The 27,758-nt window shown below is 37.2% G+C and overlaps 1 protein-coding gene across 2 annotated transcripts; it reads left to right on the top strand.

Annotated features, from left to right (window-relative positions):
- The first annotated feature begins 509 nt into the window (after positions 1-509).
- Positions 510-27,685, top strand: PCF11 (PCF11 cleavage and polyadenylation factor subunit). 2 transcript variants are annotated; one of them, XM_067750526.1, is made up of 16 exons: positions 510-948; positions 4,641-4,766; positions 6,713-6,901; positions 7,272-7,466; positions 8,633-9,750; positions 10,159-10,339; positions 10,447-10,930; positions 11,482-13,046; positions 14,922-15,021; positions 20,401-20,520; positions 21,028-21,133; positions 23,182-23,365; positions 23,890-24,045; positions 24,447-24,539; positions 25,110-25,145; positions 26,555-27,685. In XM_067750526.1, exons 1-16 carry the CDS (start codon positions 757-759, stop codon positions 26,768-26,770), a joined length of 5,061 nt encoding a protein of 1,686 aa, XP_067606627.1. In that variant the 5' UTR covers positions 510-756; the 3' UTR covers positions 26,771-27,685. The 2 variants fall into 2 exon arrangements, with proteins under 2 accessions (XP_067606627.1, XP_067606628.1); XM_067750527.1 differs by having other exon boundaries at positions 10,447-10,537.
- Positions 27,686-27,758: the final 73 nt, after the last annotated feature.

Here is a 27,758-nt window from a genome sequence, read left to right on the forward strand (position 1 = left end):
CGGGTCGAAAGCGTCCGCTCGGCTCAGCCCCCACCCCCGTGGCGGCGGCCCAGCAGGCTGAAGGGATGATGATTGACGGAGCGTCTCGGCGGCTAGGGCGTCGCAGAGAGAGGGTAGAAGAGAGGACGACTGAGCTTTCCCCTTAAACTGGTTGGGTTGGGCCTCGGGAACAGCCTTCCCCAGGCCTATTGGCCTCCCTGAACGGGTTGTTATGGTAACAAATGACAGACCGGTGCTTTATGAATCGGCCAATGAGAGGGGCCGTCTTTTCCACCCCACTTCTGAGCAGTAGGTGTTGCGAAAGCCCGGGTAGAATCCCGAGAAGAAGGTGGAGCCAGGACTTTCAGCGAAAGGGCGGGGGGGCGGGGCTGGCGACCTGGCTGGGCGAGCCAATCACGCCTGGCTTTATCAACGGCCCCGCCCCTTTACCGCACAATTCCCCTCCCCTAGCTCATTTCGCACGACGCAGCGGTTGGGAGCACAGACATTTTCGGAGCTGGAGCCGCCGCCATTTTGTGTCTGTGGAGAAAGAAGATTCTGTGGCGGCTGGAAGTGGACGGAAATCACCCGTGAGACGGCGGCGTTTCACACCCGAGGTTCCCCCCGTGTCGTCCCCCAACCCCCCTCCGCGGTCAGCATGTGGTGAAGCCGGAGCCGCGAGACCCGGGGAGAGGAAGCGGAGTCGGAAGGGAGGCGGGGTATCGAGAGCGGCTTCAGCTTCAGCTGCGGCGGACCTCGGAGGGGGGCCGCGGCGCAATGTCAGAGCAGACGCCGGCCGAGGCCGGTACTGCGGGGGCCCGGGAGGACGCCTGTCGGGATTATCAGTCATCACTCGAAGACCTGACCTTCAATAGCAAACCGCACATCAATATGCTGACCATTCTAGCCGAGGAGAACCTGCCCTTCGCCAAGGAGATCGTCTCTCTCATCGAGGCCCAAACCGCCAAGGTTTTTATACACCCCGCAGCCTCCTATTCTTCTAATACTCCCTGATTTTAGTGTCAGCCTCATCCCAGGTCTCGCTTCTATCCAAAGGGGGACGGTGTTCCTCCTCTCCAACCCTCCAACTCAGGCTCGGTCTCTGGCCCAGGCTTCGAGCGTGGGCCTCTCTTGGGGGGAGGGAGTGGGGAGGATAAAGGGTGGAGTCCCACTTCCGCTTACCAGCTCCCTATTTAGGCCACCGCATCGTGTATCCCGACGCACACGCTTTGAATAGAGCCCTTCGGGGAGGGGGAGAATTAAAGGCAGTTCGTGGTGTGGGGATGTAAGAGTTAAAACCATTTGAACCCCCTGGGATGGTGGGGAGTGGTTCTCCCCCCGTCCCGAACTCTTTTGGGTAACTGTGCTCTGTGGGTTGGAAGGAGGTGAAGGGGGACCTGGGAGCGAGCTGTTGGGGGGTGGGAATAGGGCCTTGGCCCCGAGTGGAGCAGCCGCCTGTTAGGAGCCCAACATGGCGCCTGAAAAGCACATGATGCGAAAGGGAAGAGAGGAGAATCCATTCCCTGCCAGCCAGGCAGCTGCTCACACCCGTCAGCCCCATTTTGGGGTGGGGGCGGCTAGATATAATTTGTATTCTCCTATCGGAGGGTCTCATTTGCCCCCAGATACGGGAAATTGGGGTTGAGGGTGGGGTTGGAGGGGGTGGGGAGGAGATCTTATCCAACCTGTAGGTGGAGAACTGGCCCACTGGGTAACAAGTACTTGTAGTTTTCTTTTGAAAAGTTCAGTTCCTCCTCCTCTTCCTTTTCTCTTTTTTTCCTCCCTTCCTTCCCTGAAAGTGAAGACGTGCTTTGCTTCACCCCTTGACAGCAGTGGTCCTCTGCCACCCTATATTTCCCTGTAGTCCTCCTCTTCTGTGGATTCATGTGGGAGCGATTTGTCATTTAAGTAAAGTTACTGTTAAACTTAGTTATCGTAATGAGTTTTAATAGCTTCCCAGTACTACGTTTTAAGTTATTTTTGAAGCTTGTACTTATGGTTTAGTTTTTTTCTAGTTGTTAGTGATTGAAATGATCAGGATGAGCCTCCTTTTAGCAGAGTGAACCCCTTTTAAAAGGCCACTTTAACAACAACCACCAATATATTGTTTAGAGGCGCTTTCTGTCTAGTGTAAAACTGAGTGGTCTGACTTTAATAAATGGTTTTGAAATGTGTGACTGGTATTATAAAATTTGTGAATAAAACATATAAAATATGTATTTGTCTTTTTTATTTACCTTTGTAAGGTGTAGAATTTGTTTCCAAGACTTATTTTTATCTACGTGGTTGTGTGTTTTAAACAAAAGTCTTTAAGTGACTTGGGTTCATTCTTCTTTAGGTTCCATCCACTCTTTTGGGTAAATCTGTTCACAAGATACACGGTTTCAGGTGGTCCTTTCATACCTTAAAGAGGACAAAAAGTAAGGTTTTTTTTTTTCTCTTTAGGGCCCAACAAGTTTGTCATGCTCAGTCTGACAGCTAAAATACAAGTCCTTATTCACCTTTTCCTGTGAATGTCTGTGTGAAACAGCTATTGTTCTTTTTTTAAAGTATGAGATTTTAAAAGGAAGCATTCCTCATACTCAACATCCTTTTTATTGATACAACAAACATGTTGGACATGAAAACTTAGTTTTGCCTTGTCGAAGGCTTAACATTAAATGCCTTTTAAGAAAACAAAAATGCACTTGCGTTTTTTTAAAAATAACATTGATTTTTAAAAATTCTACCTAGTATTTTTGGGGTTACTAATATTCCACAGAGCCTAATACTTAGCAGCTCAGGTTGTCACTCAAAGAACCATTTTCTTGCTGGTTTTTAATGGATCCAGAAGACTTTCAGAAGTGAAAACTAAATGCTGAATATAGTGACCACATTAAAATTTGTATTTGTGTGTGGCTACACAGAGTGGTGAAAATAGATGGACTATTTGCTGATGAAAGACAGCTGAAATTTTTTTGGCACACGTTTCCCGGTTATTTTTGTAAAGCCAGATTGAGGAAAAGATGTAACAGTCACTTTGGGGAAATAATTTAATGGGGTTGGGGTTGAGGGTGAGGGGAGGGATTTTCTGTCATTTGGTAGCAAACTGGCTTGGTTTTGTGTTTCTCGAGGTGAATGTTTGTGTCCTTATCCTCTAGTGTTTCAGCATTACTAAACTTAAGGATTCACACTTACTTGACTCCTTCCATGAGGCAGTAGTAGCAAAAAAATATTACATATAAGAATTCACTTGTACAATAAAAAGTTAGCCTACTGAACAGATTTTGGTTTTAAAGAGAGCCTGTTTATCTGCATAAGTACAACAATGACTAAAATGGTATAAAACATGACATGGTAAGATAAAAGACACAGCAATAAAGCAGTTGACGTGTTGGTACTTAATAGTTTACCCACATGCAATAGCCTTGTGAAACCCTTTTATTAGTACTGTAAAAGAAAACTTTCATACAAAGTTATTCAAAGGTTTCCTTAGTCAACTTTGGTTGTTATCAGAAGCAAGAGCACTTCCACACACTTGTATGGGCAATTGGTTTTGTGAAATAATGGTGGCATTGTGTACTGCAGAACTGTGAGCTTACCCTGGCTACAGGTAGCTGTGGGTAAGTGGTGTTCAGGGTTAAGATTCCTATACACGTGGGAAGGGTAAATGGGGATAATTTTTGTTTTTGTTTTTAAATCGTGGGTACTCCTTTGGAGTGGGAGTTAACACTTAGTTTATGTGGTGTGTCTTAATGCTCCTCAACAAGTCTGTGAACCTGCTGATGCTTTCTGGAAACTTGCTGTGCCTTCTAAAAGCCAGTGATGGGTAGGCTTTACAGTTGAGCTGGGGCAACATTTCTTTGCTTTGGAAAGGGCCGCCTGTATCGGCATCATCACACTGGCCCTGCACAAATTTAGAACTCCTGGTTTGTGCGTGTCAGAGGAAAAATATTTCGACGGAGAGTCTGTGCTGTGAAGAAAATCTTGAGGACAAATCCTGGTTTCCAGAGTCAAGTTCAACCTGATTTACATGACTCAGCGGCTGCTCCATCCAGTTTTCCTTGTATCAGTAACAACTTGCACTTTCCTGCATGTTCATGTGCAAGTTTAAAAGTGTTTTTTTGCCATTAACTTCATATGTGAAGTGTACTTAATTTCTTTTGTTCATTGGATTATAGAGGAGTAATCCTAATGATTTTACAGGTAACAAAAGGTTCATAGACTTTAACATATAAAATATGCCTATGGAAATTAGGGTTTCTGCCAGAAGTCTGAAAACTTTTTGTTTCATTGAGTCTAGGTGCATCATCATAAGTTAATGTGGGTCACAAAGCTTACACTTGGATTACAGAAAATATCCTCCCCCTTTTTTTGTCACTTAAAACACAGTTTTTTTTTTAACTATACGAACCTGAAATTCTATTGAGTGTTAAATGAGGGTACTAGAGACTTTTTTCTTTCCAGTAATTCTGAGCTTATTTTGTATGCTCAACTAAAGATCATTGTAAGAGGTGAGACCGTGAACACTTAAATTTCATAAAGGTTAATATTGATTCAAAAGTATTTAATATCAACAAAATATTGAGGTCTGTATTGTACGTTAAACGCTCACTTTTAAAAGTAGTTCTTTGTTGGCAATTCATTGTACTAAACTTTTCAGTTTCTTTTTATTACTTCAGGCTCCCTCCTCAGAGAAGCTTCCTGTTATGTACCTTATGGATTCTATCGTGAAAAATGTTGGAAGAGAGTATCTCACTGCCTTTACTAAAAATCTAGTTGCAACATTTATTTGTGTGTTTGAAAAGGTATATATACATTTAGAAACATTTGAATTTTTAAAACATGTTCCTGATTAAATAAATACTTGCCTTTGTGTTGGGTTTTCTTGGGTGGTGAAATGTTTTATTCTTTTGGGCATTTAACATGCTAAAGTTAGTGTTTCGTATTTAAAGTGGGTTCTAGGTGTTTTACATTATCCATTCAAAAATAGATGTGTTTGCTTTTAGAAGTTCATGTTTTTGATTGACTTTGTTCACTTGAAGATCTGTTTCATCACTAGAATACGGGCGAAAAGATCTGAAACTATCAAGAGTACTTCAAATTTCATTGTTTAGGTTTCTGGTTTTAGGATGTTGACTATTTCTGTCTTAAAAAAAAGAAAAAGAAAAAGCATAATTCTAGTGTGTGTCAACCTGTGATGGATGCCTGGAACTTGTGATTTTTTTTTTTTTTTTTTTCTGGAAATGTTTCCTCTTGTTAACCTTGTTCAAGTATATTTTGTGTGAATGTTCTAGGTATGTGTGAATGGTGGATCAGTGAATTGCTTTAGGTTATTTTGGAAATACTTCTTCCCCACCTCTGGCCCCTCTTAGTGTTTAGAAGAAAGGCTTGTTAGTTTCTATACCTAGAGATTGTAAATTCCTTTCATAACATTGTATCTGGTAGTTTGGTTAATACAGTATTATGTTGAGGAAGACAAAGGATTTGCTGAAGTAATTCTCTTTCCTGTCAGGCTTCATCTTTCATACTGAGAAAAGGGGCATTTATAAGATATTTGGGTTTAAAGATTGTTTCCTAACAAAAAATTGGTGGTTCTTATATTTTAGTAGATGCACCTGTTGTGTCTCGAGAAATCTTAACAGTTGTCAGGCTTGGAGAATTGGGATTATTTTGAAAGAACTCACTATCAGATTTTACTTGTTTGTTAGAACAGAAAATGTGTAGTGGCTACTTGAGTAATTTTTTTCCCTTTAAGTTCTTAGAGAAAAGAAATACTGCTAAGTAAGTATATGCAGAAGAAATTTGGAAAGCTGTATTTCAAACTGTATTATGGAGATTGTTAATAGTGTATTGTAGACTTTTGCTAAATACTGCTTACCTGAGACTCTAGTCTAAGGAGAAGTCAACTTTGCATTATAGAAATTGGGGCACTAAACCAATTTCTTGGTTTCAGTTTCAGTGTGTTCAAATTCATTTGGATGTTTGGTAGAAAATGTTTACTGACTCTTACTGGGCCTTAACATTGAAGGTGATGAAAATGACCTTGTTTGTAGTAAATATTATCTAAAGACTGGAATATAGTCAAGGCTTTATTATTCTAAAGTTAGAACTCTAGCTCAGTTTTCCCAAGTGCTAGGTTTCTCTGATGGCTAATTTAAAAAGTATTATTGTTGTTACTATGCCCATCACAAGCATGAGCAGATAAGATACAAAACTAAAGCTCATCAGTAGGTAAGATTTTGTGAATTTCAATTATTCAGATGCCTTCTACACCACAAATAGCTTATTCATAGGTACCAGCCATATTGTATTGCAGGAGATTAGTTAGTTTTGTTTTACTTTGTACTAAATGTAAATAACTTAAAAAATTTAAGTCATCAGATAAACTATTTTCTAGTTGTTTTATATTTTTGTCCAGAGTGAAAGTAACAGTAGGAATACTGTGTCAAGCCCTAATATTTGGGAACATTTTGTACTTCTAAAAATTCAGACTTGTCTAATTGTTTGCTTTCATGAAGGCTAGGTGATAATGACTTTAATTTTTCTAATTTTTTTTGACAGAAATTTCTTTATTAACTTTACATCTGCAAACAAATGTACTTTTAATAAATGATTACTGTTGTATATATTTACGAATTAGTAGTATGTGTGCTATATGTGAAGTAGAACAGAGATTTATGTAGCATTATGCTTAATATATAAAACATCCTATAGTAACTTAACAAGCCATAGAATTGTTCTGTTGTTCTAGGTGGATGAAAATACTAGAAAAAGTTTATTTAAGTTACGTTCCACCTGGGATGAAATATTCCCTTTGAAGAAACTTTATGCCCTGGATGTCAGAGTCAATTCGTTAGATCCTGCTTGGCCTATTAAACCTCTGCCCCCCAATGTGAATACATCTAGCATCCATGTGAATCCTAAATTTTTAAATAAATCGGTAAGTTTTAACATGAATGGTATATAACTAATATTTTTAACTGTCAAATTTTGACTTCTCTAAAATTTCCTGCCAGATAAAAGTAACTAGAATACCCTGTGCTGAATCAGTTTAATTAAAAAAAAAAAAAAATTTCCACCTTCAGGTTCACAGTACATTTAAAGTAAATGTTCTCCTTGTTTAGGTTTTACATATTTATTTTGGTTTTTAAATTCCTGAAAACTTTCTGTGTGCTTTTAAACATGATTGGCCATTTAAGATTATGGATAGGGTTTATTAAGAGAGAAGCTGATAATTTTTAGCTCCCCCCTTAGCTGCTTCCTTTTTAGCTGTGATTTTTTTTTTGTAAACAAATTATTTTTTCTTATAGCCCGAAGAGTCTTCAACACCTGGCACAGTGGTCAGTTCCCCTAGCATCTCCACTCCTCCAATTGTTCCGGATATACAAAAGAATCTTACCCAAGAGCAACTAATAAGGCAGCAGTTACTGGCAAAACAAAAGCAGTTGTTAGAACTTCAGCAGAAAAAGCTGGAGCTTGAGCTAGAGCAAGCTAAGGCACAACTGGTAAGTAGAGGAGATTTGGCATTTTGAGTATTTTTAAACCTGTTTTCTGATGGATATGGAATTATTTTGTATTTGAATTGTATTAACATGTTACTTTTATTAATAGTGTAATTTTTCCACTTTTATTTATTTTGCAAATTATGGTGTATTTATTAGTCCAAATTTGTATATCCTTTTTGTAAAAGTCACTTTTAATATAAACTGCACTATTTTCTTTCAAATACTTTTTATTAGAGTGCTGTCTTATAAGATAGCCCCTTAGTTTTGTTAAAAATTATATCATGCGGGGGCTTCCCTGGTGGTGCAGTGGTTGAGAGTCCGCCTGCTGATGCAGGGGACACGGGTTCGTGCCCCGGTCTAGGAAGACCCCACATGCCGCGGAGCGGCTGAGCCTGCACGTCCGGAGCCTGTGCTCCGCAGCAGGAGAGGCCACAACAGTGAGAGGCCCGCGTACCGCAAAAAAAAAAAAAATTATGTGGACGTAGTGTCAGTTCCAAGATGGTAGTTGTGTTGTGGCAGATGTTTTTGCCTAGTCTTTAATATTTTATGCGCTTATGTTTCATGAGCAGAAATCCTTAGCCGTTTCCTTAGAAGGCTACAAAAAAAAAGCCATCACAAAATTAAGGAGGCCAGGAAGATTATGTTTTTCTGTGTATGAATAACGTTATATTAAGCTATTTTACTTAATTACTTAGCACTTGACCTTATTTGAGAGTAAGGGAGTACAGGAAGGCAGAATTTTGTAAGTGCATTATCAGTGCCACTTTGAGACGAGCTAAATTTTATGACTTAGAATTTACCCGGAAAGACTTGGATGCTTGTGCAGCTGGAGTGCAGTGACTTATTTAGTAGTTTCTTAATATCAGTGTGGCCCAGAATTCTGAATAATTAGGAAGAGGGAGGGTTTTTTTTTTTTTCATTCTTTCTAGAAGTTATAAAACCCCAAAGTAGAGGATTAGTAAGAAATAACAGGCCACATAAATATTGTATATGACCTTTTTCCTTTCATTTTAATATCCACTTAAATACTAGAAGTATACAGTATAAATACGGTATTGAATAAATGGATTTATTGAATAAAGCATTATATTCCTTAGTTTTCAGTTTCTTGACAAATAATCTGAATGTTTTACAGTTGTAACATGAACGTTTATCTTGTATTTCAGGCAGTTTCTCTTAGTGTTCAGCAGGAGACATCCAACTTAGGTCCTGGAACTGCACAATCCAAATTACATGTTTCACAAATTCCCCCTATGGCAGTTAAATCTCCCCATCAGGTTCCTGTGCAACCTGAGAAAAGTCGTCCAGGTCCATCCTTACAAATTCAGGATATGAAAGGAACTAACCGGGATCCCCGTCTTAATAGGTTGAGTCAACATTCTTCTCATGGAAAAGATCAGAGTCACAGGAAGGAATTCCTAATGAACACATTGAGCCAGTCTGATATTAAGACAAGTAAAACTGTACCCTCTGAAAAACTAAATTCATCCAAGCAAGAAAAAAGTAAATCAGGTGAAAAAATAACCAAGAAAGAACTTGACCAATTAGATTCTAAATCCAAATCTAAATCTAAATCACCATCACCTTTGAAAAACAAATTATCCCACACAAAAGACTTGAAAAGTCAAGAATCTGAAAGTGCAAGGGTGTCTGATATGAGCAAGAGAGATCCAAGATTAAAAAGACATCTTCAGGATAAGACTGATAGCAAAGATGATGATCTAAAAGAGAAGAGAAAAACTGCAGAAAAAAAGGATAAAGATGAGCACATGAAATCATCTGAACACAGACTGGTGGGAAGTAGAAATAAAATCATAAATGGCATTGTACAAAAACAGGATACCATAACGGAAGAATCGGAAAAACAGGGGACAAAACCAGGGAGATCGAGTACTAGAAAGCGATCAAGATCACGATCACCCAAGTCCCGGTCACCGATTATACATTCTCCCAAGAGAAGAGATAGGCGGTCACCCAAGCGAAGGCAAAGGAGTATGTCTCCAACCTCAACACCCAAAGCTGGGAAGATTCGCCAGTCAGGAGTTAAGCAGTCACATATGGAAGAGTTTACACCACCTTCCAGGGAAGAAAGAAATGCGAAGAGAAGTACTAAACAAGATGTTCGAGATCCAAGGCGAATAAAAAAGACTGAAGAGGAACGACCACAAGAAACTGCAAATCAGCATTCCACCAAGTCAGGCACTGAACCAAAAGAAAATGTAGAAAATTGGCAAAGTTCCAAGTCTACCAAACGATGGAAATCTGGTTGGGAAGAAAATAAAAGGTAGGTTGTTAACATTTTTAACTGAGTAGAATAATGTGTACATTTAAAAATACAGTGTTGATTTAAAAATTGGATAATGTTTATTGGGTGCTATAATTAGTACTTTTTTCCCCTGTTTAATTCTTAAAACCCTGTGGGTTAAGTACCATTATTATTGCTGTTTTACGTATAAGGAAACTGAAGTTTAGAAAGGTTAACTAATCTGCCTAAGGTGGCACATCCAGGACATGCAAGAATCAGAATTCATATCTGATTTTCCTGACTTCAAATCTTGTGCTCTTAATCTTTAAATTAACTTTTATGGTTACATATATTCATTTTAGCCAGATCCTACTAAGGATCTTAAAATATGGTCCTGAGTATTTAAAAATTTTTTATGAAGTAACATAATTGCTTTTATGGTTTCAGTTTACAACAGGGTGATGAACATAGCAAAGCTCCTCATCTAAGGCATAGGGAGAGCTGGTCAAGCACTAAAGGAATCTTGTCACCTCGAGCTCCAAAACAGCAACATCGATTAAGCGTAGATGCCAATCTTCAGATTCCTAAAGAGTTAACTCTTGCAAGCAAAAGAGAATTACTTCAAAAGGTAACTACTGTGTTCCCATGTAGTCATTATTCTCCTTTTGTCTATAAGTTTTTTGTAAGTACTTTTTATATTTAAAATATTGATTTCCTTTTATCACCCCTATGCAGACGAGTGAACGTTTAGCATCTGGTGAAATTACACAGGAAGACTTCCTTGTTGTTGTGCATCAAATTCGACAGCTATTTCAGTATCAAGAAGGTAAACATAGATGCAATGTACGGGATAGTCCTACAGAAGAAAATAAAGGTGGATTAAAAAAGAAACCTCTCTTAACTGATGCTGAATTAACCTACTATGAACATAAAGCAAAACTGAAAAGGACACAGGTTCAGCATTCATTTCCAAGACTTGATCTCTTAGATCCTGATATTTTTGACTACCCTTTGACTGATGCCTTGTTGTCTGGAATAGAATGTGAGCCATCCAAAAGTAAACATGCAAGTAGGAATAGTGGAGCACAGTTTGACAGAAAAGAACAATTTAGTGAAAGAGCAAGACGTCTTTCTCCTATATCTGGGAGTCGTACTTATGCTGAGAATCTTTCACCCCATGAGGGCCGGAGAAGACATGACGAGCAAGTCTCTGCTAAAGGTAGAAAAAGTTAAATCAGATTATGCCTATTGAATCACACAGCAGTGAAGGGAAAATGAACAAGCTAAGTGGGGATGGATTTTTGTGACTGTTCAGACTTCTGTTTTGTCGTTGTTTGTTTTGTTTCGGTTTTCCCCTCAAAGGGAAGGGAAGGGAGCTGATATTTATAAGGCCAACCGTGTATTAGGTACTTTACTAGGTTCTTTATATATGTAATCTGATTTAATCCTCACAATGACCTAATGAAATATATATTATACCCATTTTACAGATAGGAAACAAGACTGGAGAGGTTAAATAAGTGGCTCTCAAAGTCAAATAATTAGTAAATTGACTGACTGGGTATTTTATTTTACCCAGGTGTATCTGACTCTAGAGGGCATTCTCTTACTTGCTGCCTGTTGCTGTCTTTTTCCCTCCCCTCTCATAAAGTGAGATAGTTATGGATGTTTTTGAATAAACATTTACAAGAATATACGAAGAAGATTTTAGGATAATTTGATATAAATTATCAGATTCAGGGAAAATAAATTTTTTTTTCTTTTTAAAAGGTGTACGAGAAGAGCAGAGATCACCATTCAATGATCGTTTTCCACTTAAGCGACCTAGATATGAAGATTCAGATAAACCATTTGTAGATAGCCCAGCATCAAGATTCGCCGGCCTTGATACAAATCAGCGACTTACGGCTTTAGCTGAAGATAGACCATTATACGATGGACCTAGCAGGCCATCAGTAGCGAGAGATGGCCCAACCAAGATGATTTTTGAAGGACCTAATAAGTTAAGCCCTAGAATTGATGGACCTCCTACGCCAGGTTCTCTTCGGTTTGATGGGTCACCGGGACAAATGGGGGGAGGTGGCCCTTTGAGATTTGAAGGACCACAAGGCCAGTTAGGAGGTGGGTGTCCTTTGAGATTTGAAGGTCCTCCGGGACCAGTAGGGACACCTCTGCGGTTTGAGGGGCCAATTGGTCAAGCAGGAGGAGGTGGTTTTCGGTTTGAAGGTTCCCCCGGTCTGAGGTTTGAGGGATCTGCAGGTGGTTTGCGATTTGAAGGACCAGGGGCCCAGCCTGTGGGTAGTCTCAGGTTTGAGGGACACCGGGGTCAACCTGTGGGTGGTCTGAGGTTTGAGGGACCTCATGGTCAGCCTGTGGGTGGACTTAGATTTGATAATCCCCGAGGTCAGCCTGTAGGTGGACTTAGATTTGAGGGAGGTCATGGTCCATCAGGGGCTGCAATTAGGTTTGATGGACCTCATGGTCAGCCATCAGGTGGGATCAGATTTGAGGGCCCGTTGCTACAGCAGGGAGTTGGGATGAGATTTGAGGGCCCCCATGGTCAGTCAGTAGCTGGTATGAGATTTGAAGGGCAACATAATCAACTTGGTGGGAACGTTAGGTTTGAGGGTCCACACGGTCAGCCAGGGGTTGGGATCAGATTTGAAGGACCTTTAGTCCAACAAGGAGGTGGAATGAGGTTTGAGGGTCCTTCTGTACCAGGAGGCGGCCTGAGAATCGAAGGACCTCTGGGTCAAGGTGGTCCAAGATTTGAAGGTTGTCATGCTTTAAGGTTTGATGGGCAACCAGGTCAGCCATCACTCTTGCCAAGATTTGATGGATTACATGGTCAGCCAGGTCCTAGATTTGAAAGAACTGGTCAGCCAGGCCCGCAGAGATTTGATGGACCACCTGGACAGCAGGTTCAACCAAGATTTGATGGTGTACCTCAAAGATTTGATGGTCCACAACACCAGCAAGCATCAAGGTTTGATATTCCTCTTGGTCTTCAAGGCACACGATTTGACAATCATCCTTCACAAAGGCTTGAATCGGTATCTTTCAATCAGAGTGGCCCATATAATGATCCACCTGGCAATGCTTTTAATGCCCCATCCCAAGGACTGCAGTTCCAAAGACATGAACAAATATTTGATTCACCTCAAGGACCAAATTTTAATGGACCACATGGCCCTGGAAACCAGAGTTTCTCGAATCCCCTTAACAGAGCTTCTGGACACTATTTTGATGAGAAGAATCTTCAGAGCTCTCAGTTTGGAAACTTTGGCAATTTACCTGCTCCAATGACAGTAGGAAATATTCAGGCATCTCAGCAGGTAAGTCTGTTACAGTTATTCTAAAAGTATATTGTATGCAGATATGAACCATTTTTAATGTTTCTAGTGTTTGAGGAAGGTTTTCAGGATATAGTTTATTCTATAGGTTGGAAAGGATTTTTTAAAATTTAATTTTTTTAGTAAGTTTTTTTGGGGGGGGGCAGTTTTTAATGTACTTCAAAACCCCACCTGCTAGGAAAGTGAGATGAGAGTCTTCTGGGGCTGAAATTTGCAGTTTAAATCCAAAATTGATCTTAGTTCTTTCAGGATCTAGAGCATCCTCTCAATCTCAGTCCCCCCCGCCCCCCCACAAATCTTTTCTTTTTTAATAGACTTTTTTAGAGTAGTTTAGGCTCACAGCAAAATTGAGCTATGAGGTATAGGGATTTCCCATATACCCCTTGCCTTCACATATGCATAGCCTCCTCATTATGGTTTTTTGTTTTGTGGGTTTTTTTGTTTTGTTTTTGGTTTCTAAGGTATTAAAGTATAATACAGTTGTGTGTGTTTCATAGACCTCTGCTACATTGTACAACTTTTGAGCCTTGATGAGCTTTATAGTAATCATAGAGCTGATTTTGTAGACTGTTCTTTGATATAGAACTTCCTTAGCCTGAGTTAACAAACAAGAAAATCAAATTGCTCATGCTTTTACAGTCTGTAATTCTTTTTCTTCCTCTCTTCCTACTTTTCACCACCTTTCCATCATTCCAGTCAACTGCAGTTGTTTGATGTTTGATGCTTATTGAAATAGTGTTAAAGCAATATGCTTATAATTTGTGGTTAATTCAGTTGATATTAATGATTACTTTTGCTTGCCTGCTGAAATTCTCCTGGGCTAAATTTACTTTTTTCCAGGTAGTGACACTTTCTTACTAGGACAGATTTATTATGCCAGTAACATTGCATGGAAGAAAGTGTAAAACAAGAAGAAAGGTTTTAAAAGCATGTTAGAAGCATTATTTATAGAAAGCAGCCTTCTGTCCATAGCCAGTGGTTTGGGAAAACAATTGGCCTCCTTAGTTAGACTTATACTCTATTGTATGTTTTTAAGAGAAATGGTACTCTTAATTGACAAGATACTCTAGAATGGGACTTGAGTTAGTCTTGTTCCTACATTATAAAGAATTGATGGGGTTTTTATTACGCATACATACCACTGAAGGTTCACACAGGATACTGAGCAAGGCTTATAAATGGGCATTTGTTTACATAGTAGCAATATGTAGAAGTCCTACCTCATTCTTGACTACAAATACAATAATTGTATGCCTGTACAGTACTTGGTTCATGACTTTTATTTTTTAACATTCCTTTAAAATCTTTTACAGTCCACTTTGTAACTCAGTTTGATGGCTAACAGAATGATCATAAAGGAGTTCAGATTGCTAATTAAAGCAGGCTTTTGACATCTGTATAAAGGAGTTAGGTCAGTGAGTGAGTTCTGGCCTCAGCTTTGCTGTTTACTGGCCATTATGATTGTGTACAGATCACATCGCTGGATGTCAGATTTCTATTTGTAAGATAGGAGAAAACACTGGCAAGGTAAAGTGATTTGTGTAAGGTCACACAGCTAGTTTTTGGCTACCTTGTGTTTGCATGGTATCTTAAACTTTTCAAAGAACCTTCACATCCATTATCAATTTTTTATAATTCTGTGAAAAATATAAGGGAAGGTCTTATTCCTTTTTATAGAAAGCCTAGTCAGGTTACACTTGTAAATCTTGTAATTTACACTTGTAATTTACACTTGTAAATCTTCATTATGGTAAACAGGCCTCATGATATCTGTGAATATATTAACGTAATTTGAATGTTAAAGTTTTACTTAAAAATATAGAAAAGATGTTCTTAAAACCAAGATTTCTCTTAAAGGTTCTGACTGGTGTTGCTCAGCCAGTAGCATTTGGCCAAGGACAACAATTTTTGCCAGTTCATCCACAAAATCCTGGAGCATTTGTTCAGAATCCTTCAGGTATGTAGAACTTTGTGTTTTTCAAAAGACAATTATTGTTTGAGTAACTACCTTGTCAGTTTTAGAAAATGACAATTTTGAGAGGGCATATGCAATTTAGAGAAATTTAATCTGACTGGAATGTTGTGTTTTCTTTCTGAGTTTGTTTACATTGTTGATGTATATTCACACTAATCCCCTTTACAACTAGAGATGGTTAGCCAGGACTTGTAGACCACAAAAAAGAGGGAAGGAGACCTAGTAGGTGGAAGCTAGAGGGTGGGGTAGGAATGTGACATTTGTGTTTAGGTAAAATGAAGTCAATGACAAACCTCAGAAATACCAATTACTTGATATTTTGAATTTTTGTTTTGTGTGTGTGTGATGATCCAATAAACATTAAGTGAATACTGCAGACATCACATTATAAGCTGATTCATTCATATGTCTTTATGGGCACTCAAGTAATAATTGTACACAACAACATGTTAAAAGAATTTCCTAGCTCGATGCCCATGATAAGCATCTATGGGGTGAGGCTTAACGATATTGTTATAGATACAATAACAATAGTAGATACGAGGGCTTTAAAAATAAGTTTTAGGGGGTTTCCCTGGTGGTGCAGTGGTTGAGAGTCCGCCTGCTGATGCAGGGGACACGGGTTTGTGCCCTGGTCCGGGAAGATCCCACATGCTGCGGAGCAGCTGGGCCCGTGAGCCATGGCCGCTGAGCCTGTGCGTCCGGAGCCTGTGCTCCGCAACGGGAGAGGCCACAACAGTGAGAGGCCCGCATACTGCAAAAAAAAAAAAAAAAAAAAAAAAAGTTTTAAGGACTTCCCTTGTGGTCCAGTGGTTAGGACTGCATACTTTCACTGCTGAAGGGCCCGGGTTCAATCCCTGGTTGGGGAACTAAGATCCAAACTTAGTTTTTTTTTTGCGGTGCAGGCAAAAAAAAAAAAGTTTTAGTTTTAATATGTGAAAAATGAGAAGTATATAAATTAAAATTATTGGAAAGTCAATATATTGAGAGCTAACTCAACCAAATTGTAGTGGTACTTGCTTTATTTCTGAATCATTAAAACAGCCATCTTCAGAAACATGCTGTAGTGTGGCTCTATTAAGTTTACAAATTTGGAGAGTTTTCCAAAAGTTCTGAAGTAACTAGGGAAGTCCTAGCCAAGCAAGCTCTAGTTTATGCATTAAGTATTAAACTGTATCATCACAGGAAGCTCACTCAATTAATTTGAAAACGTTTTGTTTTTAATTGCTAGATTGACAATTAGGATTAGTATTCTTATTTTTTGTTTTCACTATAATGAAAAGGGAAGGAAAGTACTGAATATTTGGGGTCTAAAGTCAGAAGACCAGGGTTATTAGAATCTCCACTCTGCTACTTTACAGGTAGGTGGAGTATAAGCAAATATCCTTTCTGGGGTTCAGTTTTTTCCTCTGCAGATAGCATATGATAAAAGTCAGGATTTGCTGGGGAATTTTTTCTTTTCCCAGAGAATCAAATGAGATCGTATGTGCAAAAGTACCATGTAACTTGTGAAGTGCTATATTGGTGTATTTTCCTTTAGAACTCAGTTTTTCTTGTAGAGTAGAGGATTTGTTGTATTGGAGTTGGTAGCTTGAGATAGCGTGCAGCAACTGCAAATTTTGCTCTTTTTTTGTATGAGATAATATACAAAACCTGCATGTTTTCTTTTGCTTTTACAACCTTGAAGTGCTTATGTATACAAGGCATAGCAGTGTCACAGAGGAAATCACATCTTATTTCCTGGGTTGGAGGTTATTGAATGAGATGTTAGATATGCTTTCCTTCTTCAAGTTTTACTTAAAGAGATATGAAAAGTATTTAGTGTTCAATATTTGGCTTCTGTAAGGTTTTTTCTCAAAATTTAAAGTAAAAACACTCTTTTCCTAGTAGTAAATATACTCATGTTCATTTATTCATCCAAACAAATAGTGATCACTTGCTATATTCTAGGCATTGTGCTAGGATGACTTTAATAAGGTTTATCCTTCTAAGGGCTTTATAGTGTAGCAGGATCTATGGACTTTTTTTTTTCTTCCTCTAAATAGTTGTTCAGACTTCCCTAGTGGTCCAGTGGTTAAGACTCTGTGCTCCCAATGCAGGGGGCCCAGCTTTGATCCCTGGTCAGGGAACTAGATCCTGCATGCTGCATCTAAGAGCTGGCACAGCCAAATAAATAAAAACAGTAAAATAAACATTAAACAGCTGTTCACTAGGTTGATAAGTTAGACACCATCATTGGGTACCTGATTATGAAATTCCAAACCTGTTCTGAGAATCACCTCTTATTCCTGTTTCTAAATGCACAGAAAATCAAATAAAATCTGAAAGTGTCCTAAGCTTTTTTTTGTTTCATGCAGCTCAGAGTATTGTTTTATTTATTTATTTTTAAAATCTTTATTGGAGTATAATTGCTTTGCAATGATGTGTTAGTTTCTGCTGTACAACAAAGTCCATCAGCTATATGTATGTGTATATCCGCATATCCCCTCCCTCTTGAGCCTCCCTCCCACCCTCCCTATCTCACCCCTCTAGGTCTTCACAACGCATCAAGCTGATCTCCTTGTGCTATGCAGCAGCTTCCCACTAGCCAGCCATTTTACATTTGGTAGTGTATATGCGTCACTGCTACTCTCTCACTTCGTCCCAGCTTCCCCTTCCCACCCTGTGTCTTCAAGTCCATTCTCTACTGTGTCTTCATTCCTACCCTGCCACTAGGTTCATCAGTACTGTTCTTTTAGATTCCATCTATGTGCGTTAGCATATGGTATTTATTTTTCTCTTTCTGACTTACTTCACTCTGTATGACAGGCTCTAAGTCCATCCATCTCGTTACAAATAACTCAGTTTTGTTCCTTTTTATGGCTGAGTAATATTCCATTGTATATATATGTGCCACATCTTCTTTATCCATTCATCTGTCGATGGACATTTAGGTTGCTTCCATGTCCTGGCTATTGTAAATAGTGCTGCAATGAACACTGTGGTACATGTCTCTTTGAATTATGGTTTTCTCAGGGTATGTGCCCAGTAGTGGGATTGCTGGGTCATATGGTAGTTCTATTTTTAGTTTTTTAAGGAACCTCCATACTGTTCTCCATAGTGGCTATGTCAATTTACATTCCCAACAGCAGTGCAGGAAGGTTCCCTTTTCTCCACACCCTCTCCAGCATTTATTGTTTGTAGATTTTTTTGGTGATGGCTGTTCTGACTGGTGTGAGGTGATACCTCATTGTGATTTTGATTTGCGCTTCTCTAATGATTAGTGATGTTGAGCATCTTTTCATGTGTTTGTTGGCAATCTGTATATCTTCTTTGGAGAAATGTCTATTTAGGTCTTCCACCCATTTTTGGATTGGGTTGTTTGTTTTTTGATACTGAGCTGTATGAGCTGCTTCTGTATTTTGGAGATTAATCCTTTGTCAGTTGCTTTGTTTGCAAATATTTTCTCCCATTCTGAGGGTTGTCTTTTTGTCTTGTTTATGGTTTCCTTTGCTGTACAAAAGCTTTTAAGTTTCATTAGGCCCCATTTGTTTATTTTTGGTTTTATTTCCATTACTCTAGGAGGCTTTTTTAAAATTTTTTTCTTCTGTGTGTTTTTTAATTATATAAGTTATAGGTGTACAATACAGTGATTCACAATTTTTAAAGCTTTTGTTTGGTTTATAGTTACTATAAAATATTGACTATATTCCCTGTGTTATACAGTATATCGTTGAGTTTATTTTATACCTAATAGTTTGTACCTCTTAATCCCTTACCCCTATATTTATATTGTTCCTACCTTCTTCCCTCTTCCCACTGGTAACCACTAGTATGTTCTTGTTCTTTTTGTGTCTACCTCTTTTTTGTAATATTCGCTAGTTTGTTGTATTTTTTAGATTCCACGTCTAAGTGATATCGTACAGTATTTGTCTTTCTCTGTCTTATTTCACTTGACTGTTTTTCTTTAAACAAATATTATATATACTGCCAAACCACCTCAGTGCTTTACAAATATTAATTCATTTAATCCTCATAACAACCTTAGGTAGGAACAATTATTGTTACCCTTTTACAGGTAAAAAGAACAGATACAGATAAGTATCTTGATCATGTCACACAACTAGAAAGTGGAATTTCTAGTTAGAATCCCAGGAGTCTGGTTCCATAGTTCATGCTCTTTTTTTTTTTTTCATAGTTCATGCTCTTGATCACTAAACTTGACGGCTGGAAGACATGTGATAAGCTAGTTATGATTCTTAGACATATAAATAGCTAATTCTAATGAAAGGTAAATGTTAAACTATTGTATGAAGTGGCTGTTGTAATTGATTGTTGAGGTTGATTTATTCATTCATGTAGTCAGACATTTCATTTCAACAGACATTAATTAGCCTGTTGTATACAAGGCACTGTGCTAAGTGTAAAGAATATGCAGTGGTTAAGGGCAGAGATTATGTATTGTATTGTGGATGCAAATTGAATTTCTGCCATTAAGAGGAATTTTTAGTGATTCAGAACTTTTTTCTAGAGGTGTGGTAAATAAGATGCATAGTAGTGACATACAAATATATTAAAATTCTGTTTTTATAGTTGAGTTAAAGAATTGTAATTTTTAAATTAGTGCTTAGCAAAATATGGAATTGGATTGATTCCTCACCAGTGAGCTTAAGGAAAAGATTGTTATCCTTGTTTCATTTATTCAGATTTTTGAAGCTTTAGTAAGCCTGACACCTTTTCAGCAACAGCCTGAACTGCTTTGCAAGGGCAGTAATTGAGCAAGGGTCAGAGGGGCAGGTATATTCTGAGCCACATGGCTCATCTCCCTGCATTAGTTCCCTTGGGTAGTTATGGGAAGGTGGGGGAGCTGGGGGGCTGGGCAGGAGTACTTCCATTTAGGCTCTGGGTATTTTTTTCCCCTAGAAATCTGTGCTAAGAGATGGTAGCCTACTTCATCTATGCAAAACGACCTTTGCCAATATGGTTAGGTGAAGAATAGAGAATTGGAAGGGTGAAAAGTTGGACCTAGAGGTGTGGTGCTGCATTGCATAGAAGGGAGCATGAAGCTCTCTGCCCTCAGTATTCTGCTTTTCTTTGGCATGGATTTAATTGGGCAACAGTGGGTAATACTGGTTTTTTAAGGTAACACGTATGCCCGTATAAAGTATTAGTAGGTTTCAGTATTCGTCTTAGAATATATTTTTAAGAGGTCATGATTTGCTGACATAAATGCAAAGTTCACTTTTGGTAATTACACTGATCTTAACAAGATTTTATTAAGTTTAATGTTGATAGGATATCTTGAAGAAAACTTTAAAAATCCTTAGTATAATTTGCATCTTTAAGTTCTACTTTTATTTTAAGAGTGTTATTTTTTTAAAGGTGTCCTTCCTAAGGGATATCCTGATAATCATCTCAGTCAGGTGGATGTAAATGAATTGTTTTCAAAACTGCTAAAAACAGGAATTCTCAAATTGTCCCAGCCTGATTCAGCTACAACACGTAAGTATGGTTCTGTAATTCATTTACACAAAGCTTTATTAAGTTATAAAGATGTATGATATGATACAATGATGTGTTCTATGCTAAAATTTCTTACAATGTTGAATTCTTAGGTATACTTATATAACTGGTTTATAATGAAATAAAAAAAAAATTTTCTAACAAGGAACTGTTAGCCTTATAGAGGACATTGTTTCAGTTAACTAACATTCCTGCAAACACCATGTGCAGACTTTTTCTAGTTATTCTGTATTATTTTAGCTTATTTATAATTAAATAATTAGAATGTTGATGAATTTCATGAAGATTGACTTTTAAGAGACCAGACCTAATATCACTTATCAAATAAAGAATTGTATTAGGTTACTTGCCAGTAAAACCTAAGATCAGGAGCACTGAATAGTCAAGATGGGGCTCTCCATATGCTTCTAACACTATAGCGTTCCCCTATAAAGAATACATGGACACTGGTTTTGAGATATTTGTTGTGTTTCTTTTCAATTGAAGAAGTAAATGAAGTTGCTGCTCAGCCCCCTGCTGAGGAGGAAGAAGATCAAAATGAAGATCAAGACGTTCCAGATCTTACCAATTTTACAATTGAAGAATTGAAACAGTATGTAATCTAATTTTCTAAGGTAAAAGGGACGGTGACTTTAATAACAGTGGATATTATCACTAGTGCTATTCGTCTTACCCCTCACTGTTTTTAAAATTTAGGAAGCCTGTTTTCCCTTTTTTAATGTGGTAAAATATACATAACATAAACTTAAGGAAGCCTGTTATCTTCTTTTCAAATATGTTTGCTGCACAAGTATTTAGGCCAAAAGTCTACCCCCAAATTTCTGTTTTTTATTATCTCTGTTTAGTATAGCAAGTTTAGGGAGTTTAAGGATTAGGTATTAGTAATCACTCAGGTTTTCCTTTTTATCTCTATTTTCTCTTAATCATCACTGTTTTTTCTGTATTGATATTCTCATGCCTTTGGAGTTAAGAAAATGAGGTTTTTGTAGTCTAGTATTTAAAAAATAAATTTTTTTTTCATTTTATAGAAAATACAAATGAATAAAATCAAGAAAATAAAATTACCTACAATTTCCACTTTACTGATAACCAGTGTTAACATTTGGTGCATATATTTTCATAAATTTTTATTGCCTATATTATATAAAAAACATTTACAGTTGCTTTATGGATCCATTATATTGTTATGAGTACTTTTAAAAATAATAGAACAGCTAATGGGTTTCATCTTCTTTTTTAAATTGAAGCATAATTTATTTACAATGTGTTAGTTTCAGGTGTACAGCAAAGTGATTGTTTTATATATATATAATATATATCAATATACACTTTTTCAGATTCTTTTATTATAAAACACTGAGTGTAGTCTCCTGTACTATACGGGTTTCACCCTTTTAAAGACAATGTTTTTCAAAGTGATACTTTTCACATAGTTAAAACTTTATAATGAAAGTCTTACAGTAAAGGCTTATAATAAAAGATGGCATGCCTTTTTCCTAGTACTACTTTTTACCTGAGGCAACCATTTCTTAACTCTTTTATCTATGGTTCTTGGCATTTACTTTTTTATTTCTTAAAAGATACATAGTTTTCTGGGCTTCCCTGGTGGCACAGTGGTTGAGAGTCCGCCTGCTGATGCAGGGGACATGGGTTCGTGCCCCGGTCCGGGAGGATCCCACATGCCGCAGAGCGGCTAGGCCTGTGAGCCGTGGCCACTGAGCCTGCGCGTCCGGAGCCTGTGCTCCGCAACGGGAGAGGCCACAAAAGATACATAGTTTTCTGATTTATTACATTTCTTGATTTATCCCATTTAGACAATTTATTGACTTCCTGAAAGTGAAGATTTAGGTAGCTCTTTTACTGCCCTCCCAACTCTCCTCCATATAGTTATAAAGCCATTTATCATTAAATTTTTATTCAGTATTAATACTATGATTCTAAATATCTTGTTTTCTGGTACTATGTACTGTGCTTTGCTTTATTCTACTATTTAAAAAAAATTTCTGGAGTTAATAACTGCCCGGTTTGTTCACTTAGTTATTCTGCATACCTATTTCTTTCCAGATAAGGAGTGCAGAATTTTAAAAAACTGATTATTGCTGACTTCAGTTTCCCACTAGTCTTCTACTTTTTCTTTTTAGTTACCCATACTATTATTACTTCTTCTGTACCTCTTTCAGTATTCTTTACATCAGGGTGGGACAGTTTAGTTATTTAAAACCGCGAAGATCTGGAGAGGTGAAATCTAATTGTTCTGCCATATCCACCCTGATATTGACATTACTCTAAGAACAGGCCAACTATTGCCTTATTAGTTAGCAGATGATCATTCCATTATTAGCTAGAAGGAAATAAGTAACTGGGCCGGGCCTATTGATAAGAGGGTAGACACCATGTTCCAAAATTAACCAAAGTTAAGGTAAAGAGAGTCACTGACACATTACTAGAGAATATTATTGATCTTTGGATATTAATTCTTTCAGCCAGCTGTTGGCTGAAACATTATTTTGTTACATAATAATGGCTTCACCATTATCAAAATATGGAAAACTGAAGTACTTATAACTGCCTTTTTTTTTTAAGGCCATAAGTCAGCCACAGTATCAGAACTAAAGATTATTTCTGTATTTTTCAAAACAGACGTTATGATAGTGTTATAAATCGACTGTATACTGGTATTCAGTGTTACTCTTGTGGAATGAGGTTTACAACATCACAGACAGATGTATATGCAGATCACTTGGACTGGCATTATCGACAAAATAGAACTGAAAAAGATGTAAGCAGAAAAGTCACTCATAGACGTTGGTACTACAGTTTAACAGTAAGTAATTCATGTGCCTCTGAACTATCTTTTAGCCTTTAAATTATATCATTCAAAAGTATATTAGTTTAGGTAACTGCTGAGCACTAACTAGTGAATTTTTTGAATAAAATTTGACCCTTAGAATATAAAAGGTTTTTTTAATTAAAAAAAATGTGAAGAGTATGTATTTGTTTTTTGTTGAAATTAAGAGTAGAACACAGGTTTCTTCTAGTTCTAAAATTCCAAGGTTCTATGACTGATTTTTTTTGGTAAAAAATTGTGCATGAAATTTATCTTATTTACATTAGTAGTTGTAATTCTAGAGTTAAAGGAATGTTAATGTTACGATCTTAATTGTTCATTAGTTGCTTTATGTTGTCTATTAGTTATGGGGCTCAAAAAGATGGTATAATTCTAAATAATCAATATTAAAGCATATTGTAGAAGAAAGTACTCTTACATTTAAATGGCATTGTATTGAAGGTGTTCAGTAAGAGTCTAGAAACAAATGAATATACTCTTTTTAATTAACTCTTTTTAAGGACTGGATAGAATTTGAGGAAATAGCTGATCTGGAAGAACGTGCAAAGAGCCAGTTTTTTGAAAAGGTGCACGAAGAAGTCGTGCTCAAAACTCAGGAGGCTGCTAAAGAAAAGGAGTTCCAAAGTGTACCTGCTGGACCAGCAGGATCAGTTGAGGTAAAAGAACAATGTTCAATTTTCTACCTCTGGTCATGCCTTTCACTTCCTTTAAGTAAATAATCATAAATATAACTTTATTTACATCCCTTTTTTAATGATTTTGAGACTTCTTGTAAGCTTTACTCTTCAATGTTATTCTTGTTATCTGGCTTCGGGTTTCATAACCACTGTAGTTACTACATATTTATGTGTGACCAAGAGCTGTGAAATGTTAATTATTTTTACATGGAAGAATGCGAAATCCTTAGATCTTACTTTGTATTATATATTTGAACATTGTTTAAATTTTCAGAAAACTCTTAAATTCCTTTCTCCACTTAACAAAATGTTTTTGTATTTTTACTTAATGGCATTGTGTTCTATTATGTAAACTTCATTTTTATATGGTTCTATTTTAGAGTTGTGAAATTTGTCAAGAACAATTTGAACAGTACTGGGATGAAGAAGAGGAGGAGTGGCATTTAAAAAATGCTATTAGAGTAGATGGAAAGGTAATTTTCAGCTCTTTATGAAGTACTTTAAAAGGAAGTATTAAGATTTAAAAAAAAAATGTTTATAGGGGTAGCTCACTACTTTGAAAGAAAAGTGTTAATTGCATTTTTATTTTGGTTTTTAATAGAAGTGGTATTTCTAAGGTATTGGACTTTAGAGAGTCAGAGTGTGTGAGTTGGAAGGCATTTTAGCAATCATCTGGTCCTGTACTCATTTTATAAAAAAGGTTGCATAACTAGTTAATGATAAATCCAGGACTAGATCTTCTGAGTCTAGTTAGTCTTCTTTCTGCCTAACCACACTATTTTGATTCTGAATTTATATTTCATCATCAAAATTGTTTCTGTCTTAACATACCATGTTATCTACTTAAATATATAAAGGAAGTTTTAAGGGAAATCAGGATGAAAATTTTGTTTTTATCCGTTTTTGTGACCAAATGATTTTTTGTTGCCTTTCCAAAGATAGTTTATCTCTGGTTTAAATTTTAAAAGAAAATCATACCAGAATAGTCCATTAGCAATGAATATGCATGTGAATACTTACTTACTTTTTTGTTTTTGCTTCAGATTTATCATCCATCATGTTATGAAGATTATCAGAATGTAAGTTCTTTTTGGTTACTGTTTGTTCTCCTTTACATTGATAAATTTTATTTTCAGTTATTTTTTGCATCTGGGCAACATTTTTATTTTAATCTTGATGTGTTGAGCTGTCTTAGTTTTGATGTAGCATTTAGGTTGTTCACAAAATATTGGTGCTAGGTTGATAGGGTCTGATTTAAATTTTGAAATTTTTGTATCATTCCTCGCATTCTCTTCATTTGAATCTTGATGATGTCTTCTACTAGAGTACTAGGCCTAGAGAATGAGAAGGTTCATGATGGGAATAATTTTCTATAAGTTACGGGTAGCATTTACTGCTTACTCCACTTGGCCATGTAATATAGGAATAATTTTTAAATTATCATACATGAAATACAAAAAAAAATCAGTCTCTTGACCTTGGAAATTCAAATTTTCATATTTGTAGAGTGACCATTTTTTTTTTAAACCAAACAGTGGAACATCTTAACTGTCAAATAATATTTGTTTCACAAGTTCAAGGGGCAGTTTGGAAGATATACTTAGGTCATCAAAAGATTAGAGTTTGTAGGGTGTTTTGATGGTTTTGAGGGATTTTTTAAAAATCCTTGGGGTAGGGCTTCCCTGGTGGCGCAGTGATTGAGAGTCCGCCTGCCGATGCAGGGGATATGGGTTCGTGCCCCGGTCCTGGAAGATCCCACATGCCGTAGAGTGGCTGGGCCTGTGAGCCATGCCTGCTGAGCCTGCGCATCCGGAGCCTGTGCTCCGCAACGGGAGAGGCCACAACAGTGAGAGGCCCGCATACTGGAAAAAAGAAAAAAAAATCCTTAGGGTATTTGAAATTAGGAGCAACAAATCCCAGGATATATGTAGGGGGTTATATTGGGATTAAAATATAGAAACGTGTCTAATCATTGAATCAGCTTCTTTTGTCGTTATATTACTGCTTTTCTTACCATAGCTCATTGCTGAGCACATATCAGATGCTCAATATACATTTTATTTATTTATTTATATTTATTTTATTTAGTTGGTTGTGCTAGGTCTTAGTTGCAGCAGGCGGTCTCCTTCGTTGCATGTGTGCTCCTTCATTGAACCAGCAGGCTCCTTAGTTGCGGCTCGCTGGCTCCTTAGTTGTGGCATGTGGACTCTTAGTTGCGCCATGTGTGTGGGATCTAGTTCCCTGACCAGGGATCAAACCCGGGCCCCCTGCATTGGGAGTGCGGAGTCTTAATCACTGCGCCACCAGGGAAGTCCCTCAATATACATTTTATTAATTGGCTGCCTTTATGGCATGTTTTGTGGGAAAGCAGGGTTTTCAATTGTGTTTGGTATATATTTCTTTGCCCATACAAGGGTCTTATAAAACTGTCACTTAATGTGATATTTGTGAACTTTAATCAGTACTTAAAGGGTTTTTCATTTTGTAGACATCTTCATTTGATTGTACACCATCTCCCAGCAAGACACCAGTTGAAAATCCCTTGAACATTATGTTGAACATTGTTAAAAACGAATTGCAGGAACCCTGTGAAAGTCCCAAAGTTAAGGAAGAACGGATTGATACTCCACCAGCTTGTACAGAGGAAAGCATAGCAACAGCCACTGAAATTAAAACAGAAAATGACACAGTCGAGTCAGTTTAAGTAAAATGAGAAAGGTATGTTTTTCTTTTTTTTTTAAGAAAAAAAAAAAAAGCTGCTGTTGAAATCTAGAAGGTGAAGAATTTTTTATGTATATACAGACATATCTATATAAATTGTCTAGCTGAGGCAGGGCCTTCAGCTATCATTTGGTTAATAAATACATTTTAGTATTTGCATTTCCTACTGCCTGCACAGTTTCAGGTGCTTGTTGTGTGAAAGTTCTGTAGATGTGTGCAAATTTAACAAAATGAAATTGTATGTGTAAAAATGTACGATTTTCACTTGTGAAACTGTAAATTATAAATAAAAAAATATTTTTGCTATCCATGGAGTGTAATATTTATGCACACCATCAAATAAAGACAGTGTTTCTGTACTTTTTATTGGGTGAAAATGGAATTAAACAGCAATTTCAACATAAGATTTTTTTCCAGCAGCTTCCCATGATTAAAGAAGCAAAGTCTGAGTTAGTTTTATCCTTCAAAAGGGGGTTGTGAGAGCACTGCAGGACTTTTCTCAAATTGAAAAGCCAGATTTGAAAAAATTTTTTAAATGGAATAGGACATAATTGCATATATATATATCTCCAGCTATAGAGAACCATCCAGATATCCATTTTTGCAAAGCATCTAATGAAGCAACTTTTATTCTTGAACTTGGACACTGATGCCATCAAATGATTAACAAATATATTTAAGTACTAAAGGTGATTTTTTTTTTTTAAAGGACATTTTTCACATTTGTCAAATAACTTAATGCAGATGAACATATTTCTATTTTAAGTTACAGGGGGATCTGTAAGAATGTTAATTTGAAACATGGTTAACCTTTTTTCCTTTGTTGGTTTTGACTGAATTAGATGGATGCCATGAGATGTTAATATTGATACATGTAATAAATAGAATGATGAAGAAACTCCAGTTTGTATCTCTTTTATTTCTTAAGTGCCTTTAGAAAGTGACTTCTTTTTCCTATATCTTTCATCACT

This window comes from Pseudorca crassidens, chromosome 9, assembly GCF_039906515.1.
Source record: "Pseudorca crassidens isolate mPseCra1 chromosome 9, mPseCra1.hap1, whole genome shotgun sequence".
Taxonomy (NCBI): Eukaryota; Metazoa; Chordata; class Mammalia; order Artiodactyla; family Delphinidae; genus Pseudorca; species Pseudorca crassidens.

Bases quoted from the DNA above. Each gene is read 5' to 3' on its own strand.
- PCF11 (XM_067750526.1), top strand. From the start codon at position 757: ATGTCAGAGCAGACGCCGGCCGAGGCCGGTACTGCGGGGGCCCGGGAG. The intron at 949-4,640 runs GTTTTTATACAC...TTATTACTTCAG, and splicing joins TCGAGGCCCAAACCGCCAAG to GCTCCCTCCTCAGAGAAGCT. The intron at 15,022-20,400 runs GTATGTAGAACT...ATTTTTTTAAAG, and splicing joins ATTTGTTCAGAATCCTTCAG to GTGTCCTTCCTAAGGGATAT.